The sequence below is a fragment of the Eupeodes corollae genome, chromosome 1 (genome assembly GCF_945859685.1).
Source record: "Eupeodes corollae chromosome 1, idEupCoro1.1, whole genome shotgun sequence".
Classification (NCBI taxonomy): Eukaryota; Metazoa; Arthropoda; class Insecta; order Diptera; family Syrphidae; genus Eupeodes; species Eupeodes corollae.
Genome location: NC_079147.1, coordinates 21,547,559 through 21,570,067, shown reverse-complemented (window position 1 = coordinate 21,570,067; position 22,509 = coordinate 21,547,559). Strand labels below are relative to the sequence as shown.

The 22,509-nt window shown below is 34.3% G+C and overlaps 1 protein-coding gene across 1 annotated transcript; it reads left to right on the top strand.

The window, feature by feature from the left end:
* Positions 1-5,078: 5,078 nt before the first annotated feature.
* LOC129951016 (uncharacterized) lies at positions 5,079-5,669 on the top strand. Its single transcript, XM_056063044.1, has one exon. The coding sequence runs from the start codon at positions 5,079-5,081 to the stop codon at positions 5,667-5,669; it is 591 nt and encodes a 196-aa protein (XP_055919019.1).
* The last annotated feature ends 16,840 nt before the right edge of the window (positions 5,670-22,509 follow it).

Here is a 22,509-nt window from a genome sequence, read left to right as displayed (position 1 = left end):
TCAACGAAACAGAAAATCTTGACATCCTCGGAATGTGCATCAGCAACAACCTATTGTGGAGCGATCACATACGCGATGTTGCCAAAAATGCCGCAAGATGTCTAGGTTTTTTGAGACGTTGTAAGAAATTTTTTTCTCCGTCTGATCTGGCTACAATCTACAAAACCTATATACGTCCGAAACTTAAATATAAATCTCATCTCTGGGCTGGTGCTCCAGTAACTTATTTAAGCCTCTTGGACAGTATTCAAAAAAGAGCTTTTAAAATGATTGGTGACATTAACATCATCAACTCGTTTACATCACTCGAACATCGACGCAAGGTTTCTTGCCTCACCCTTTTTTACCGTTATTTTAACGGACTATGCTCTAGTCAAATAGCCAGTTGCATTCCTCCCCCGAAACAATTTAACCGTAATACCCGCGTTTCTAGGAATGCCCATCAGTTTACCAGTACAGAGATTCTTTTTTTAGCCGTACTACGCAAATGTGGAACGCCTTGCCACGCTCTATCTTTCCCTGTCATTGCAATGTTCAGAAATTTAAAACCAATTTTTTTTTTTGTCAAAATCGACGAAAATTCGTTCATTCGTCGTTCGTTGGTAGCGCTCAGGTGAATACTGCTTAAAAAACCGGAATCCTATCTGTCATTCCAGTTTGCCTACAAGCTAAAATATCGATTTGCACGCACACATCTACAGCTGATATCAATTATAACACAAGCATTCACAGCTAATATCAATTTTGCCAATGTACAACATTCATGACAGTGTTCAAAAAGTATGAAAATGAGGACTACGAATTTTAAAGTGCTTACCTTATCTTAAATAGACAAGTTTTTTTTGTAAAAAAAATCTGATTCGAAATGTAGAAATTATAAACTAAATCGGAAGTCTTGAAATTTCCTGTTTCAATACTTGTGTTCATAAAACTGGAAAGACAGTTAATTTGAGGCAAAGTTGGAATTCGTTTTTATTATATTGACAGATTTGCCTGAAAATGGCAAAAAATATATTTTAAAATATTTGTATAAGCGTAATATTATTTAACTTCTTAGCTTTTAATATGAAACTAATTATTTTCTTTGCAGATCTGAAACTGCTATGAATTTTAAGAAGCCTTCTTGGAAAATTTAATCTTACAACTTTTTGATTGTTTTAAGAAAGTTTTTATTTTTAGAATGTACCTTATTAACACCTTCTTACATACTCGTATTTCATATTAACACACATTTCCCTTCTTTTTGATTTTTATTTCAATTTTCTTATTTTTGACAATTTTTGTCCCGTGTTTTCATGTAAAGCTTAGATAAGTTTTGAAATATTTTTGTTAATAGCTATTTTATAAATCAAATGCTTCTATTATGAACTTATTCTTAATAAAGTATCACAATAAGAATCTTACTACATTTTTTTAAAAGCCCCGTCTCCACTAATTTCCAGAAAGAATTAAATGCCAAAGGCAATATACATGTGTTTAATAAAATGTACTTACCTCAAAAAGTTTCTATCATTTTTAAATTTCTTTGAAAAAAAAAAACAACCCATTACATTAACCAATTTTATGCTTTATTCTGTTAACAGTTTTGAAAAAAAGTTTTTAATATATTTATTTTAATAATTTACATACATCTGTCTTTTTTATTTATCTTGTAACATTAAAAATAATTGTAATTTTATTTATTATGTATAAAGATTATATCATTTATAAAATTAAAAATAACCAACTTAAATTGTTTACCAATAACATATCTTTCTATTAATTTGAATACGTTTTGTTTTGATTCAGAAAATATGATCATTTTGTCTTATTTTTTAAATACTTTTCATAATCGTTTTATGATTTCAAAATGTATGGTTTTGCAACTAAATGTTTTATGAATAATTACATGTTCCAAATATCAACGATAATTCAAATTTGATATAAATTGCAATTTTTATTTAAGCAAACAACAATATTTTCATACCCAATTTTTTATCATTTAATTTGTTTACCTGCATACGGTTCTGAAAAGGTCAACTTAACACCAATCGAACTTAGTGTAAAAACACCTTTATCCTCTTAAGATCATAGGTAAACGTATAATGTAAACTTGCTCTTTATCTCTGAATGCTGCTTGAAGGAAATTGCAATTGAATGCATTCATTTAAGCGAAAATGTTCCGAATAAACATAAAAACAAAGGTTATGGTAAACTTAATGGAAGTTAAATTGTAGTAATTATACATACATATTTGTTTAGATATCGCATGCTATCAGTGTCTATTGTTATATTGTTATATTTTTATTCATTTACTATCAATCTTGAAAACACACACATTGTCACTATATAAAATACCGTAATCCGAACGTTATTCTTGTTAAAGATAACTATGTATATGTAGTTCATGAATATTTTGCCTTACTATATATATATCTCCCTCTGTTATTATCCTGCATCTGCAGTTTGCATTTCTGTTTTCGTTAATGTATGTGTAATATTTCCCCTCTTCGGTAATCTTAACTTATATCTTATTTCTTGTAATATTTTTATCGTTACTTATCCATTCTGAATAAACTTCTCATATTAGACGGTTGTATTTTTGTTCTGCGTAACAGGTTATGAGACCTGGTACTATCGGAAACTTTTAGTTGTTTTTTTTTTTGAAATTTATAAAGTGATAGTATTATTTCGGTCGCCTTAATTTTGCGGAAATAAAGGTATAATTTCGGAACAAAAAAAAGGTGCCTGAGTTTTTTTGGTAACATTAATTTAGAAGCATGAGGATGGAATCGTCATCGTCGGACGTTTGCCGCATTGAAAAGCTGCAAACAGCGGAGCAGTGGATAACTTGGAAATTCCAAATCTAATATATTTTAAATTCTTGTGCTTTGTATGATGTTGTCTGTGGTGATTCGGGGCCATTTAAAAGTGCTAAAGATGGTGATGAGTTTCAGTGGTGGAGGAAGTAGAGGGAGATGTTTCATATGCAAAAAAAAACAGGACACTGGAAAGAGAATGTCCGAAAAACAGTAATAGTAAAATTGAAAATAAAAACAGTAATAAATATGCATTTATATCGACACTCCAGCGTTGTGACACGAATAGTTACAGCCAAGGATAGTTTATGGATTCCGTAGTAACGGATCATATGACTTATGACAGGGAATTATTTTCTTCATTTGAACAAATTTATAAGCCTCAAAAAGTTCGTGTTGGCAACGGTAAGTCAATAAATGCTTATGGTTGTGGGATGTTGATATTCTTTCGTAAAATAATTTTACTTGGCTTAAAAAATGTCTAAAGAAAGTTCTTCACGTACCGAAGGTCAAAGTAAACTTATATTTGTCAAATTCAGCATTGGACAATGGCTTACGTCTAGTGTTCAATAAAGATGAACGCAGGTTACTTGACAGAGAAAAAGTAGTCGCTGTAGGATTTCGAGAAAAGTCGCTTTTTCATATGATGTTTGAAATTAAAATTCCATGTTCTAATATTGCGACAAAAATTCATGATTTAAAGACTTGGCACGAACGCCTTGCCCGTCAAAATATCAAAACAGTCAAACTGTTTTTGAAAAATAAAAATATTCTAGTGGCCGATGATGGTTTGTTTTGCGAGGCGTGTGTTTTTGGAAGTGACAGCAGGTGAGCTGGTACACTCGGATCTTTGCGGTCCCATGCAACATCCTTTCCTATCAGATTCAAGATACTTCCTTTTATTTAGGGACGATTTCTCAAAATACCGCTTTGTTTATTTTCTTAAACATAAAAGTGAGGTTCCCTCCTGTTTTAGAAATTTCATTTACAAACTGAAATCAGAAACCGGTTTGAAACTTAAAACCATACGAACCGATAATGGTACCGAATTTCTAAATGAGAATTTTGAAGATGTTTTAAAACAGTTTGGAATATTACACCAAACTTCATTACCATACTGCCCCCAGCAAAATGGTAGAGCGGAGCGTAAAATGAGGACTCTTGTGGAAGCCGGAAGGACGATGATTCATACCAAAAACTTGCCTCTTGAATTATGGCCTGAAGCTATCAACACTGCTGCTTACGTCATTAACAGAAGTGCATTGAACGATGATCTAAAGACACCTTTTGAGCTGTGGAAGGCATTTTGTGCATGTTCCAGCATCAAAAAGACGCAAGTGGGACTTGAAATCAGAAAAGGACCATTTTGTGGGATACATCGAAGGTGCAAAAGGCTACCGTATTGGGTTCCGAGAACTAATAAAATAGAGGTGAGTCGAGATGTATTTTTTCAAAAAACAATTCCAGAACACGTCAACGAAATTCATAAGAAAAATGAAGATTCTGAAACTACAACAGTTGAATCCAATAACATCCTAGTTTTTGACCATGGCGATGAACCAGCGCAATTAGAACGTTATGAGTCCTTTTATTCAGCGGAAGACTCAGATGCTGATGATGATGAAATACCGCTAAGGTATCGTCTGAGAAGTGCTACAGGAGCGCATAATAGCACGGTATCAGCAATGTTAGCTGGTTGTGCTTTTGTAGCTGAATCCATTGAGCCAAATTCGTTTGAAGAAGCATTGCGGTCTAGGGATGAGTCTAAGTGGGATCAAGCTATGACAAACGAAATTGATGCTTTATTTAAGAACCAAACCTGGGAGCTTGTTTCACCGCCAAATGACCGAAAGGTCATTGATAACAAGTGGGTATACAAGATCAAAGGTTCAAGCCCAAATGAGCCAGATCTTTTTAAGGCTAGACTTGTGGTTAGAGGTTTTTCTCAAGTCAAAGGCTTGGACTATGAGGAAACATTTAGTCCGGTGGCGAGATTTTTCTCTATTAGAACAGTTTTTTCTCTAGCAGCGCATAAAAGTTACAATTAAAAATTTCGATATAAAAACTGCATTCCTGAATGGAACATTGAAAGAGAATATTTTCATGAAACAGCCCAAAGGTTTTGAAAATGGGACCGAAAGTGTTTGCAAACTCCAAAGAAGCCTTTATGGTCTTAAACAGGCTTCACGGGTATGGAATAAAAAATTCACGAATTTTCTTCGATCTTTTCATTTGGTAACACCAAAAGCTGACTCGTGCGTTTTCGTGGAGAATGACATCATGGCAATATACATTGACGATGGCATCATTCCAGCAAAGGACGACAACAAAATTCAGGCAGTCATCAACTTTTTAAGAAAAGAATTTGCAGTAAAAGTATTCGAAGCTAAATTTTTTCTTGGATTTGAAATTTTTTATAAAACGGACGGAACTATTTTTATCAATCAACAATGCTTTGCCGACAAAACAGTGTCTAAATTCGGGATGATGAATGCGAACACAGTCTCTACCCCTGCAGATACATTTGCATTCGAAATGGTTAAAGATAATAAAACTTCAAGTAGCAGTAATTTTCCATATCATGCAACAGTTGGAAGTTTAATGTACCTTGCTGTAGGGACGCGCCCGGATATCTCATATGCTTTGGGAGTTGTGAGCCGATACATGGAAAATCCAATGGAGGTTCACATCAAGGCATTAAAGTGTATCATAAGATATGTTAAAGGAACACGAAATTATGGTATTGCTTTCAATTCAAATTCTTTATATACTTTTGAATCCTATAGCGATGCTGACTATGCCGGTGATCGAAACACAAGGCGATCAACAAGTGGGTATATCTGTTTCCTAGGAGATGGTCCGATCTCTTGATGTTCTCAACAACAGCTTTGTGTAGCATTGTCAACGACAGAGTCGGAATGAACCGGCAGCTGAGGCGGCAAAAGAAATATCGCGGCTAAAGCTTTTGTTTGATATTCGCTCTTCGTACCAAAACACTCTTTATGGACAACAAAAGTGCTATCAGACTGGTGAAAACCCCAGAATTCTACAGAAAACAAAGCATGTGGATGTAAAGTATCATTTCATATAAGAAAAGTATACTCAGAAGGTTTTCTTCATCGAATATGTTTCTACAGAATTGAAGAAAGCTGACATCTTCACAAAGTCGCTACCCAAAGAGCGATTTCAAATACTGCGAAAGATGATTGGTGTTTTTCCGCTGTGAGCAGATTCAAATTAATGCATTTAATTATTATTGATTCAAGAGGAAGTTCTTTTAAGTTAAAGTTTTTTCTTAGTAAAATATTAATGAAAGAGGGAGTGTTAAAGATAACTATATGTAGTTCATGAATATTTTGTCTTACTATTTATCTCCCTCTGTTATTGTCCTGCATCTGCAGTTTGTATTTCTGTTTTCGTTAACTTTCTAATGTATGTGTAATATTTCCCCTCTTCGGTAAATTTTAACTTTAATCTTATTTCTTGTAATCTTTTTATCGTTACTTATCCATTTTGAATAAACTTCTCATATTAGACGGTTGTATTTTTATTCTGCGCAACATTACTTCATATAATTTCCCCTACCGATAGTTATTTCTGTTCTATTTATATATTATTCTCTTTCTTTAAAATATTGTTCACTCTATACTTATCAATAAAGTTTCAATAAAGTGGAGTTGAAATTTGGATGCAAAGCAGTCAAGACGTGTTTCATTTTACCCGATTATTTAAGTTAACTGAATAATACATTTGTAGTAGTTATTATATGTTAAGGTAACGCATGTTACCACTTATCGTTGTATTATTTTTCATTTACTATTAGTCTCCTAAACACACACATTGTTTATATATAATACCATAAACCCTTAGTTATTGTGTCTTCATGTAATTTCCCCTACCAATCGTTATATCTGTATAACACATAAATACTGTTCTCTTTAGTCTTTTTTGCTATCCTCTTTGTTATAATTTGTATATACCTAGAATTAAGAAAGACAGATTGAATAAAGGCAGTTGTAATTTGTGCGCAAAACGATCAAGACGTGTTTTATTGTTGGAAGGAAGACTGTTCGAATAAAAGCAACTACAATTAAAATAAAATGAAAGCACCTAAACATTATAGTTACAAAAGTACCACTACCAGTACCTTATGGCCACTCCACAGTTGGTATCCATCCAGATACAGATGTCAGCAGTTTAGTCATGAAGAATCCCAGACTAAACAATAATAACAAATGCCATGAATTCCAAATTAAACAACAGAAGATAAACACAGCATCATACTTTTAATATCCATAATACTAACTATTAAGTCAGTTCTTATTCATCAGCCAAAAATGTAATTTAGGATACATATCTATAGAATGAATGATTTCATTCTTATAATTCACAGATGCAATATGATTCGGTGGTATGGCAAGAATCTGGAACTCAATAATTAATAATAAAACAAACAATAATTGCGAGTGTCAGCATGACTCAGTGACCAACTTAAATAGTGACGATTCATATCGCACCACAACCTTTTCAAGTGCATTGCCCGAGTAATAATTTTGATATGTTTTAAATCATAATGTTTTAAACTAAAGAGATTATGGGAGTGAGTGAGGCAAATTGTGGTTAAAAATTAAGAGAAGAGTTCTATAGAGCAATTTAGGAGCATGTTGAAGGATAGTTCAATAGAATTTCAAAAAGGTACATGAGCTGTCAAGGCATCCAATGCTATTACAATTCCAAGCAATAATATATGATAAAGAAAACAAAAAAGTGACTGTACAATTATAGTCCGCATATATATATATTATATCCGAGCACACTTGTGCGCCGCAACAAATTTCAAACAAAGATAAACCCACGCAAAATCTTGACTTTAAATTCAATTAAATACTTTGTAATAATTCTTCAAAGATGATGGAACGATCATAGACAAAAATTGCATATCAGGACTTCATGGCTTTCAGCCTTGTGCAAGAGTATCAATATTTCACAATATTGATTCATTACATCATCCCCATTCAAACAAGGGTTTGCTGCGTAAGCATATTAATAATATGAAAGGGATCTCCAGATCTCTTTCTAGTTTTTAGTTTTCAGTTCTCGATTATCATTCTACGTATAGCCTGACGCTTGAATAATAAAAGTGTTTTAACTAAATATAAAAACGGTCTTTTGTTTCGGTTGCCCCAGGAAGAAAGATTTTTTGAATCTTTGCGAAAACTCAATTAAAATTTATATATATATAAGTTATATCCCCCAGAATATTCTAATAAACAAAGGCACAATGAATTATAGGAATAATATCATACTGAAGGCATTTCCTGCTGTAGTTTACTTAAGTTAATAAAATAAGATAGGGACTATGATCAAAGTCCAAAACAGCAAGGACAGCAAGATCAGATTCCATTAGTAGCGTGATCAATAAAGCTGATTAAAATAAAGTATAAATACTGGTCGTCTGCGACGTTCCAACTTTAGGCTTTATTTTATTGCAAAAGAATCAACATTAATAAAGATAACCTCAAGAATCTAGAGCTCCGCTCTTTTATTCTTTTTTAAACAGTGTTTTATTATAATTACATATTAAATTGGCGCAGTCGCTAGGATGCCATTTTCTAAATGAGCATCCCTTGTAAAAAAGAACTCACGAAAGTGTTTTTAACCAACCCATGAAAGGGCACATCAGTATTAAAATCCTTGTGTAAAAACTTTTTATCGTGAAGATTAATAAATATCTATCAAGTTATTTTTATCAATGATAAAAACCACAAAGTGTAAAAGCAGCACAGTGGACAATACAAGTCGAACGAAAATCGATTCTTTTCACAAATAAAAAATTAATTAACAAATCATCCCACGGCATATGAATGTTATGAACTCCATAGAGGACAAATTAATTTGACAATCAAGAAAAAAAAAATAAAAAAACTACATCAGTGAACCGAGATCCAGCAAACTAATAAATACATCAGTGAACCGGACTCAACAAACCGATGACAACACACAACTAATGAGTTTCATCAGCCGAAAACAAAAGAAGAAACCAGACCCATATCATAAAGAAGACGAATCATCTGAAGAAGACCAACATAAAATAATAAATAACAGTAAGAATAATCTTAAGAATAAAAGTATTGAAATAGAAAATTATTTATCTAGTATAGAAAATATAAAAATGGCCCTAACATTAACTCTCGACCCCCTAAAGTATATAGAGAAACTTCAACCCTTCCATGGACGAAGAGAAGATTTATATACCTTTTTGACAAATGTAGAAGGGATTACTCCCACTTTAAATAAATACGATGACCAAAGCCAACAGATGTGCATAAACATCTTGAAGTCCAAACTAATAGGTAGGGCAAAGAGATGCATTGAGATTCATTCTCACCTACATACATGGAAAGACATTAAAAAATTACTAATTGACAATTTCGGAGGATTTGAATCCCCACTACAATTATATGACAAATTAAGACAGACAAGTTATAAAGGCAATGTTATAGGATTTTATAATGAGATTCAAAAAAACCTATGTGAATTGAATCAAAAAACGGTTCAGGAATCGAAATACGAGAAGGTCGTTAGTAATAACGAAACTGCTCTAACTGTATTTAAAGAAAGGCTTCCAGTACACATGCGTACTATCTTGTTCGCATTAAAACCTACAAATTTACAAGCAGCCCTGCAGGAGCTCACTCAAGCAGGCTTTGTAAATGAAAGAACCGAAGAAACACCCAAAAAGTTATTCGAAACAATAAAAATTCGAAATAACAATTTTATTCCTAACAATTCCCAACTTAGAAATCCTATCTATGTAAAACCTACGTTTAATCATCGAAACCAAAATTACAATAACCCAAATCAATTTGCTCCAAAAAACCCCAACTGTAACAGTCATCATTAAACAAACACAACATAAATATTAGAAAAAACATTTAAACATGCATACATTTAAAATTATTTACTTTAATTCTTTAATTATTTTTTTTTTGTTTATATAATTCATTAATTTTAACAAACACATTTTGACAAACAATGTAAATTTAAAAGTGCTAACAGAAACACAAAAACAACACATTTTATAAAACATAACCATTGAAATGTGCTGCCGCCTTCTACAGTATAAAAGGCCGCAGCAAATCAATAGAAGAGGCATTCTGTCTAATAAAGCTTAGTGATTAACACACAACTTTTCGTTGGAGTAAATATCGTGTTTTATTTTGATTGAATTGAGAATTTGCGCTTTCGCAAGTCATCTTGCTGCAGAAATAGACAGGCTGAACAATCCTTTGGTCGCCTGGCTCTTCACCGTCATAATCATCGTCACATAAGAGATAAGACTGTAGACACGCTAAATGTCTCTGACGGTTGCCTGGCTCTGTTATCGCCGCCAGTACAAAATAGGGTTTTCTTTCGTTTCAGTCACGCACATCCACTGCATTCTCACATTTACGCATTTTCACCCACACACCCCCCAAGCATAACACCCACGCTTCACAACTATATTAGACCACCATTTAACCATCAAGTTAACCCCAACTATAAAGGAAATAATTATAATCCTAATTATAAACCACCCTACATCTAGGCAACTTAAAAAGGTTCAAGCAAATTACAATAAAAGTAATACGGTTTTTCCGAATATAGCCTCGGAAACTTGTCCACACAACGAGACAGCAAACTCCCCTTTATTGTCTTAAAGAAAGTAGATCAAACTCTTAGACTGTTAATCGACACCGGAGCAACTAATATTTTAATTAATAAAGGAAAAGCTCCTATTCAATATATAAAAACAAGAAATTATCCTTTAAAAATAAGTACAGTAGGAAACCCAATATTTATAGAAAAAGAATTAATTATCCCTAAAGAAAAATTCACACTAAAATCTTGCGTAGATTGTGTGTTCCAAATTTACAATTTCAATAAAATTTATGATGGTTTATTAGGAAATAATATATTACTTCCAGTTAACACAACGCAGCTAACCTTAACCCGAAACCTGTGCCAATGACCTGTACATTGAATAATTTCCCACAGGTGACCAAATCTGCTTCGTTGCATTTGAACCGGATGCATTTCACTCGCGCATTGAACAACACGCGAGTTACATGTGCAACCAAGCTGCCCCCACGCCATAACCGATGACCTGACTATTTTACTTTTCGCTAAATAAGCAATTCTTGCTTTTAAATATTTTTACTTATAATGAATTTGTATTTTTAATAAGTAAGCATTTCCCTCAAAGGTCAATGCATTATTGTTTCTAAGAATTATAAAGACTTATGTATTTTTGCCTAGCTAAACAATTCGTATTTGTAACATTGTATTTAATTATTGATTTGAATTCTCAATTAAAGTTTGTCTGTCAATGAAGAAAGTTGGTTTTTTTAAGCTCCCGGTTCGCGACAAACTTAACTCGCGCAACTCCAATAATGCTGACGCATAGTTTAGATATGGCGATAACAATAATAATAATTCGTCATTGTCTGCTACAAGGTAAAAAAACATAACTTTTAACTTTCTCTTACATGTGCGCTTCAGCGTTTTTTGAAAACAATTGTTTTTTTTTTTCAAAGTACCGTCAAAAAAACCAGCCAGGAACCCGACCACCCTCATTTGAATCGCCATCATTCCGATGAATCTGACGACCACCATTCAAACCAACATTCGGATGAGGATGCCCATGAATCTGACGACCACCAGCCAGACCAACATTCCGATGAGGATGTCGATGAATCTGACGACCACTAGCCAGACCACCAACATTCGGATCACCATCAACCTGACCATCATAAAACTGATCACCACCAGCCAGTTGTTAAAACAGCAGCTGTGTCAAAAACAAATTTTTGCCAAAAATACAAAAAAGAATGGGAGGAAAACTTAGACTGGTTGCGTAGCGAAAGTGGTAACGCCTATTGTCAGGTATGTAAAGAAACTTTGGCTAACAATTTCACGAATCTGAGACTGCATGGAGTAACACAACGCCACGTGAGAATTTATAAGGCTGCTTAAAACAACCCTTAATTTCAAAGGCTATAATTACAAATAACACCAAAGACACGGAGGTAGCAAGAAAAAAATTACATATCGAAATTGTTTGTGTGATTTATTGCTTACAGCATTCATTGCCCTTCTCTACAATGGATTCACTTCCAAACTTGATGTCTCATCTTTTCGGGAAAGCAAATGTACCTATGAAATGCGCTCGAACAAAAACGGCATTGATTATCAATGATGTTCTTGCATAATACTCGAGAGATGAAATACCTATCATAAATAAAATATTTCAAAGTGAAGACTCGCTTGCTTACATTATTTTTCCGACAATGAAAATTTTTTTTTTTGAAAATCCAATCAAATTTCTTAATTCCCTAACATATCGGAATTAAAACTGATGTCTTAAATACAAATTCGCATTTACCGCAAAATGAAATGTTCTTTGGAATTAAATTTGATCAACATCAATCGGAAAATGATATTCCCGAACTTGAAGAGATACGAAATAATTGCTTACAATTTAATTTAGTGTTATGCAAGCAAATAACTAAAAGGTTTGAGTTCGACAATGAGCACATGAATTTGTTAAAATATCTTAATCCTAAGACAATTATTGAGACTGGAAGCCTGCGAACAATTCTTCCAATTTTAAAAGCATTTCCTTTTCATGGCGATGCGGATGTGGAGGAACTGAATTCACAGTGGCCGTTGTAAATAATGACTTAGTTAGCAATTTCTCACCTGAAACAGGTGTAGTTAAATTTTGGAACGAATTGAAAAATGTTAAAAATTCGATCGGAAAACCAATGTTTCAAGAGCTCTCCGACATTATGCTCAATATAGCAGTTTTACCCCACAGTTTGGCAGCAGCAGAACGTAAGTTTTCCGAGATGAATAACCTTAAAAACGTTAAAACAAATAAACTGCTCTGTGAAACCGTAGAGAGTATAATGCTGTGTAGAGAGCTCTTGAAACAAGCGAATGTATCAAAAAACGATATTTTTGATCCACCAAAAAAAATTTAATAGACTATTTTAAAAAATATAAATTTATTGACGGAAGATATGAACTGAATGAGAAAAAAAATATGTAGGAAAGAATGAAACGGAACTAAAGTTCCTAATTTTTGTTTTAAAAGATAGTATTACCTAGTAGTTTTACATTATATACAAATAAATTGTATAAGTTACTTATTTATAATGATAATAATTTATTTAAGTTATTTTAATTGTTAAACTTAAAAAAAGAAGCCTGATATGTATATTTTGTCTTATATGTATACTTCGGTGTTTTAATAAATAATGTACACAAAATTTATTCAAATTGAATAAATATTTTCAAAATCGAAAATAAAACCTTTGATACCCACTTGACACCGACCGACGACGACGAACGCTTCAATTTATGTTTTTTTTCGTATGACTGTTTGCAATTCCAAGTGGTAAACAAAGTTTAACTACCCTCTCGCTCTAAAGCTATGATAGGTGTACTGCTCCTACTAAAAGGAGATCATTAGTCTTATGTGTCTGTAGTGTGTAATGTTTTCCCTTTTTTTTACGTAAATGTCACTCGACAGCACTATAATTGAGTGACATTCAGCACTCCATTTATAGGATGTATCGGTGATGGAAAATCGCAACTTTGTTGCCGCATCATACGGCAACATATTCATGTTGCATTACAGGGTTTGAATGCAAGTTAATGAACAACATTGTATGAGTATAATAAACCTTGTAGCAACGCATATCATTTTTTAAACAAGTTTATCTATTTTTTCTATTATACCAATTAAAATTTAATTTTAATAAATAAGTAAGCCCTTCTGGCAACACCTTTTTTTATAAATTAATTTATTCATATCTGGCAGTGCCATCGTATACAAATGAAATGTCAAATAAAAGCTCTTCAAGCTTTCCAAGATAAAGTTAAAAAAAAAGCTTTCGAACAATAATGTATAAATACCAAACACAAAATTGAATAAATTGTAATCGACTGACAGCTTCGGAGTAGGAAACAGCACGGTGGAGTACCTCCGCCTCTGAATAATACTCCATTCGTATGACAGAAGATTTCGTTGAAATTTAAAAGTTGTTGTTGTTTTTTTTATAGACATTTTTTCAGCAAAACTCTGGAGAACCCAGGCCCGTATCCAATCTAATAGCTCTGTTAAAATCAGTACGGTAGAGTCACCTCAGCCTCTGTAACTTTGACAGTGTTATTAGACGTCAAACAGATACCTGGTCAACAAAAGTCATCGAATCGCTCCCTTACCTCTTACATTGGCGCCCATCTAGTGGCCAGAGTTTTGAAAAAACAACACGAACGAACGAACTCAAAAAAAAAAAAAAAAAAAAAAAAAAAAAGAAGGAACTAAACACACACTATCGCATAGCAACGGTTTTCACAGCAACGATGGCTACGTTCACTGAAGAGCAAGTCAACAAACTGTTAGCTACTGTGATGACAAAAAATGTACGAACCGGCAGTTTTAGCAACTGTACAAGCCGTTTTTCCGGTGAAAAAGATCCCCTTAAAGTCGAGGAATTCATTGCCACAATCAGCTGCTATGGAGACGTCGAAAACATCAGTGAAGCTGATGCTATAAAGGGATTTCCCCTATTATTAGAAGGCGATGCTCGAAGTTGGTGGCAAGGCATTAAATCGGGAATAAAAACATGGAATGATGTTCTCACTGCCCTAAAACCAGCATACCGCATTTATCAAGAAACTTTCGAAGTTAAACAAAAATTCCAAGAAAGTACGGATGATTTTATCCGCAAAAAGAGGGCACTACTTTCACAATTACCAGCTCCCCAACCATCAGAAACCATGATGCTTGATATGGTATACGGGTTGTTGCATTTAACCATCCGTGATGGTGCACCTCGTGATTCAGTAAGAAACTTTCAAGAACTGATCGACAAAGCAAGAACTGTTGAGCAAAGCATGGCTGAAAAGTTTAAAACAAGAATTCCAATCCAGAAACCGGATGATGAATCTACAAAGAAAAAGAATAGATGCAATTATTGTAATCATCTCGGACACACAACAGTTGAATGCAGGAAAAAGCAAAGAGCAGAACAAGAAAACCAAACAAAGTCTCCAGCAAATCCAGGCATTTTTTGTTACAAATGCAAAGCTCCAGGATACCTACGATCAAATTGTCCAACGTGTAAGGAATTGCCGAAGGGTCCGCAAACTGTTTCCTTCAATCTCATTAAAAATACTATTGGTAATGACTTGCCAACCATTCCAATTATGTCACATGGTGAAAATGGAATTGCATACATTGACACAGCGGCAAGAACCAGTGTTGCTGGATGTCATTTGTTTGAACACCTTCTCCGGAATGGAACGAAATTTCGTCAAGTTGATGCTAACGTTACACTAGCCGATGGTAGTGTTCAGCGCAGTGATATTTGCATGGCTTCTACCACAATTATTTTTGGAAATCGACTTCGACCTATCACGTTTGCTGCCCTTCCAAAAGCAACAGAAAACCGCACCCTCATCGGTATTGATTTTCTGGAAGAAAATGGCGTAGTTCTCAATTTAGGACAAAGATGCTGGCACTTCCAAGACAATCCGAAGAAAACATTTGATTTTTATGACACAACAAATCATGTAGTTTCACCACTAGTAAACACACTGAGACGTGAAGCTGAGAATCATGACCAATGGTTTCAAAAAATTCAACCTATCACACCTCTACATAAAACTCCCAATTTTCAACATTCGCCACCAATATTTTCAAGTGTAATCTTTAGTCCGAAAACACCAGTGCACACGGCAACTTTTGAAGACGACAATGGAGCATATGGTCCAGAACCCTGGAACTCTAAAGGAATCATTAAATAATTCCAAACGAACGATTACTCGCCTCATTCCATTAACAACATTTTTAATGATTCATTGCGTGGTGAATTAACGCCTGAAAGGAATAATAAAAAAGAACTTTTTCCTCAAAACCCAACACGATCCTGTGAGAAAATGGATGAAGAAGAATATTTCTTGGAAATTATGGCAATAACCATAACATTAAGAGAAGATGAAGGTATTAACTTGTGTAGTCAAGAAAAGGATGAGTTAAACAATATTTTATCTCAACACTCAACACTTTTCGAAGAACTAGAAGAACCAACTCCATACATAGAACATAAGATAAATACTGGAAATCAACCACCATACGCTACAACACCATACAGACTGTCTTTCACACGTAAGCAACAACTTAAAGATGAACTACAAAAAATGATGTCAAACGGAATTGTGGAAGAATGTGAATCACCATGGGCAGCCCCAGTAGTCATGGTACCCAAGAAAGATGGAGGAGTACACGTCTGTATTGACTACCGCGGATTAAACAAAATTACAATTCCTGACCATTACCCAATACCAAGAATTGATGATACAATCCATTCAACAAAAAGTACAAAATTTATAACAACACTTGATCTTCAATCTGGGTATTATCAAATCAAAGTTTCCGAACCAGATGTCGAAAAAACTGCTTTCATAACACCATTTGGGATGTATTGCTTTAAACGAATGCCTTTCGGTCTAAGAAATGCCCCAGCTACTTTCATGCGACTTATGGATAAATTTCGTTCTGGACTCGTTATAGAAGGAATGTGGTTATTGATTTATCTTGATGATAAAATCATTTGTTCGAGTAGTTTCAGTGAGCATTGTAAGCATCTTAACAAAGTTTTCGAACATCTTCACCAGTACAAATTAAAAGTAAACAGGCAGAAATCAAGAGTTTGTTGCAGCAGCGTCAAGTATCTCGGACATCTTATCACCAGCAAAGGAATAGAAGTAGATCCCGATAAAACCATAGCTATTTCCTCCAGACCAGAACCAAGGAACGTTAAAGAAGTGCTTTCTTTCATACAAACTTGTTCCTGGTATCGTCGATTTGTCGAAAATTTTGCTAGTATTGCGAAGCCACTCACCAACCTTACTAAGAAAAATACGATATGGAAATGGGGAAAAGAAGAGCAAAACGCATTCAATAAACTAAAAACAGCCTTAACAACAGCACCAGTTTTACAACTAGCTTGCGAAGACAAACCATTTTTTTTTAAAAACAGATGCTAGCAGCTATGCTTTTGGTGCCGTATTGGTCCAGGGGGAGAAAGCTGAAGAACATCCTATTGAATATATATCCAGACTTTTAACTAAATCCGAGCAAAACTACTCCACAACGGAAAGAGAAGCCTTGGCAATCATCTATGCCATAAATAAATTCCGTGGATACATAGAAGGAACCAAGTTCATACTTTTAACCAATCATCAACCTTTAAGATGGTTAATGACACTTAAATCTCCAACGGGAAGACTTGCCAGATGGGCTTTACAGCTAGAGAGGCTAGTGGAATTCGCCAAGCACAACTTGAAGATTCCGAACTAAAACCAATCATAGATGCATTTGAAGAAAATGAATTTACCTCGTTGGACAGCTAGAGGCTATACTATGAGTAACGGCGTCCTATACAGGTATGCCCCAGAGTCAGATTCTGAAGATGCCCAGTTGGTAATCCCACTTAGAGAACGCGCAGAAATCTTACGATCTCACCATGATGATGCCACTGCTGGACATTACGGTATTAAACGAACAATATCAAAGATTGCATCAAGATACTATTGGCCGAGGATGAGGACTGATATTATCAAACATATTGGAAACTGTTTAGCATGCCAAAGGTATAAACCCAGCAACTTAAAGCCAATTGGTTTACTACAAACAATTCCGAGCAACCAAAGATTTGAAGTTATAGCTGTCGATTTGTTTGGACCCTTGCCAAAAACTCAGGATGGATATCAATGGATTATCATAATTGAAGATATCACAAGCAGGTGGACAGAAGTTTTTCCACTTAAAGAAGCAACCTCACTAAACTGTGCTCTAGTACTACTAGATGAGATCTTTCTTAGATTTGGTATGCCCAGGCGGATTATATCGGACAATGGTGTTCAATTCATTTCCGCTCTAATGCAACAACTACTTCATTGTCTGGGAATTCAACAAACCCTAACACCGGTTTACCATCCACAATCAAACCCAATAGAAAGGAGAAATCGGGACATGAAAAGTCAACTTGCGATCCTGGTCGGAAACAACCACACAACATGGGCACATCATTTGCCATCTATTCGATTCGCCATGAATAACGCTAAGTGTCAAAGCACTGGATATACACCTGCATATCTAACGTTTGGACGAGAATGTCGAACACTAGACGAAGTCACAAACAACATAAGAACAATAGAAGATACTGAAAACTACATTCCTCAAATCACAACAAAACTAACCGAGTTATCCGCAATACTAAAAACTGCGAAAGAACAAACCGAATACACTCAAGATCGAAATAAAGCCTATGTAGATACAAAAAGACGTCCACAAACTGATTACTACGCACGTATTGAGTCAATCTACGAAAGGATGATCTAACACTTCCGGTTGGCACTTATCATGTGTCTGCCCTAACCAAATTAAACCAAGATGAGAAGACCACTGCTGAGCCGATACGAAAATTACGCAGAAGAGGCCGACCCAAAAAACGCTACTAAATCTGTCACCTCGTCGAGACGACTAAAGTTCCAGAGGGGGAGACTGTAGCAACGCATATCATTTTTTAAACAAGTTTATCTATTTTTTCTATTATACCAATTAAAATTTAATTTTAATAAATAAGTAAGCCCTTCTGGCAACACCTTTTTTTTATAAATTAATTTATTCATATCTGGCAGTGCCATCGTATACAAATGAAATGTCAAATAAAAGCTCTTCAAGCTTTCCAAGATAAAGTTAAAAAAAAAAGCTTTCGAACAATAATGTATAAATACCAAACGCAAAATTGAATAAATTGTAATCGACTGACAGCTTCGGAGTAGGAAACAGCACGGTGGAGTACCTCCGCCTCTGAATAATACTCCCTTCGTATGACAGAAGATTTCGTTGAAATTTAAAAGTTGTTGTTGTTTTTTTTGAAGACATTTTTTCAGCAAAACTCTGGAGAACCCAGGCCCGTATCCAATCTAATAGCTCTGTTAAAATCAGTACGGTAGAGTCACCTCAGCCTCTGTAACTTTGACAGTGTTATTAGACGTCAAACAGATACCTGGTCAACAAAAGTCATCGAATCGCTCCCTTACCTCTTACAACCTGGAGCTTTTCACCCACAAGTGCATTATGGATAATGGTTGTAGGCCTAGGAAGAAACAAAGGCTGGAAAAGTAGGAGTAGGTGTGTGGGTGTTAAGATGAGGTCCATAAAGAAAAAGCGTCGGTAGGAGGTTTCTTTTTTAACCAAGACACCCCAGAGACAACAAGTCGAGCAGCAGAACTCCTATTACCATATTTATTTAAATATATTTCTATACTCACCCAGAAAAAGACTTGGCCAATCGGTTATTTTGAAGTCATATAGGAAATTTAAAATTTTGTTTGAAAGTAAGTAAATTACATCAATATAGGGAAGTTCAAATGAGTAAAGAACTTATTTAAATTTTAAGGAAATTAGGACGAACGTCCCATTATACGAGGGAGAATAGATATATAAGTTAACACCAAACATATTGATTCTCCTCACATCCAAATCCCATTGACATAAACAAGTCATATTCATCCATAACCAATAAATAAACATAAACAGACGAGTTAATCCCATTGACATAAACAAGTCAACAAGAATAAACATAAACAGACGATCATGAAGAGATGTCCAAAATGCGACTCAGCAATTTGTTCCCCTTCACCAGATAACATAAACACCAGATAATATAAACAGAAAACATTTCATAGAGATCAACACCACAGCAGCCTATGTGACTTAAACTGCAAGTCAACAAACATCCCCCACAAAGCGATCTTCAATTTCATCATTTTATAGCCACGCCATCAAATTGCTCAGTCAACAATTGAATAGTATTTAAGCTTTAGAAATTAAGTAAATTGTATCAATTGTATTTCGAACTTTGAATAAAGCAGAACCTCTGCCAAAATAAATTTTTTTAAACAAATTAGTAAAATCTAATTTAATTGGCGCCCGAGCAGGGACCGGTTTAGTGCGTTAATAAAGTTATTACCAGTCGCCTCAAGAAGCCGCCGTGTTAACTTAAATTAAAAAAAAAAAAAGTGCTAAGTTCGTCTTTTTATAAACTGTAACCAGTCGCCTCAAGTAGCCGCCGTGTTAACAAAAATCAGACGTCAATAAGTACTACATATGTTCTCAAAGAAAAATTATAACCAGTCGCCTAAAGTAGCCGCAGTGTTCAATTAAGAGAATATAAAACGTGCTAACCGGTGCCAAATAAGTGTAACGTTGTCTTAAAATTACAACCAGTCGCCTTAAGCAACCGCCGTGTGTAATTAAAAGAACATAGACAATAACTGCAAGAGTGCAAGTGTAGAGAACGAGGCCCCTTAGTATCCAGATCTCCAAAGGAAAAAAGGACGATATAAGAAGTATCACGCCGCTCTACCAAGATGATGATTATTATGTATTTTATGTAAGTTAGAATTAAGAATTATAAAATAAATATAATTTTTTATTATATATTAAAAATATGGCGAAAAAAATAATAGAATTAGTGAAACAAGATCCAAAAATTCCAAAATATACGTTAGCTGAAAAAATGATTCTAATTAAAAAAATTTTTAACGAAGAAAACAAGAAACAATAATTACAATAAAGAAAAAAAATTATAAAAAAGAAAAGTAATAAATAAAAATAGGGAAAAAGAAAAAAGTAAAATATAATTTCCATTAACTTGATAAAAAATTTGAAATAAAAGTTTATAATCTTAATACACACACATACTAAAATGGCGAACAACGATAATAATTTAGAACACCTTACTCCTCAATTAATTGTTTTAGTAACTGAAGTAGTTAATCGAATTTTTAACAATGAGGGAAGACAAATGATAAACTCGATACTAAATCCCAACGCCGAAATATCAGCCGCTCGAGATCTTGAAATTAGACCTGAACACGCGAACGGTATAACAGAATTAGATAAAATACCTGATATCGTAAAAAGCTTACGAGAATTCTCAGGTAATCCCACTGAATTTTCCTCATGGAAGAAAAGCGTAGATAGAATTCTACGCATTTATACACCTTTATTAGGAACCCCAAAATATTATGGAATTTTAAGTGTCATTAGAAATAAAATTACAGGAAGAGCAGACAGCGCTCTTGAATCCTATAACACACCTCTAGACTGGAAGTCCATATCTCGCTGCCTTACTTTACACTATGCTGACAAAAGGGATCTTGGTACATTAGAATATCAAATGACCTCATTAATCCAAGGAAATTCTACTATTCAAGAATTTTACCAAGCAGTTTACACACACTTATCATTAATTTTAAACAAAATATCCTGTATGGATATTTCCTCAGAATCAACAAGCCTTTTAACAGCAACTTATCGAGATAAAGCTCTCGATACTTTTATTCGGGGACTTAAGGGTGATCTACCAAGACTCCTAGGAATCCGCGAGCCAGCAGATCTATCATATCTCGCTGCCTTACTTTACACTATGCTGACAAAAGGGATCTTGGTACATTAGAATATCAAATGACCTCATTAATCCAAGGAAATTCTACTATTCAAGAATTTTACCAAGCAGTTTACACACACTTATCATTAATTTTAAACAAAATATCCTGTATGGATATTTCCTCAGAATCAACAAGCCTTTTAACAGCAACTTATCGAGATAAAGCTCTCGATACTTTTATTCGGGGACTTAAGGGTGATCTACCAAGACTCCTAGGAATCCGCGAGCCAGCAGATCTACCACAGGCATTACATTTATGTCTTAAACTGGAAAATCAAAATTTCCGGTCCTCGTATGCAAATAACCAACAATTTACAAATAAATTGAATTCTTCAATAAAACCTCAAATTCCACAACGTCGATTTAATTCTCAGCACCAAGCTCCAATGCAAAAAGAACCATTTTTTCCACAGTTAGTCCACTTCCCTTACAATAATCAACAATATCGGTCAACTTGGCCAACACAAAAAAACCAAACAAGCTTTCAAAGATTTAATCAGAATAATCAATACAATCCTTTTGCTCAGGGACCACCAAGGCCTCAACCTAGGCCAGTACCAATGGAAACATCAACTATCCAATCGGCTCAAGTAAACTATCAAAATAGACCATCAGCTCCATTTAAATATGCAGGGAAAAGACCACATGGTCCTCCTATTCAAAATCCAATCCCTAATAAATACCAAAGAAACTATCACTTACAAGCCGAACAAGAAAATTTAAATAATTACTTTCAGAACTTGGCAATACAAGATAATGAGTATGAAGAAAATGTAAAAGATTATTTACAATCTCAAGAATGTTCTAATCCTTCATCAAATAATGAAATACCTGAATATACAGATTTGAATTTTTTAGGTTAACAGACTCTTCGTTACCCTACTTCCAATGTAGAACGAAGAGTGGACATTTTTTAAACTTCCCAACTCCTCAGACTCTTAAGCAACTTCGATCCTTTTTAGGCCTTTCCGGCTACTATAGACGTTTTATTGCAAATTATGCCAAAATTGCCAAACCACTAACCTCTTATTTAAGAGGAGAAGAAGGACGAATTTCTAAAACTGAATCCAACAAAAAAATCATTGTTTTAAATACTGAAGCTTTAGAAGCTTTCAAAACACTTAAAAACACTTTAG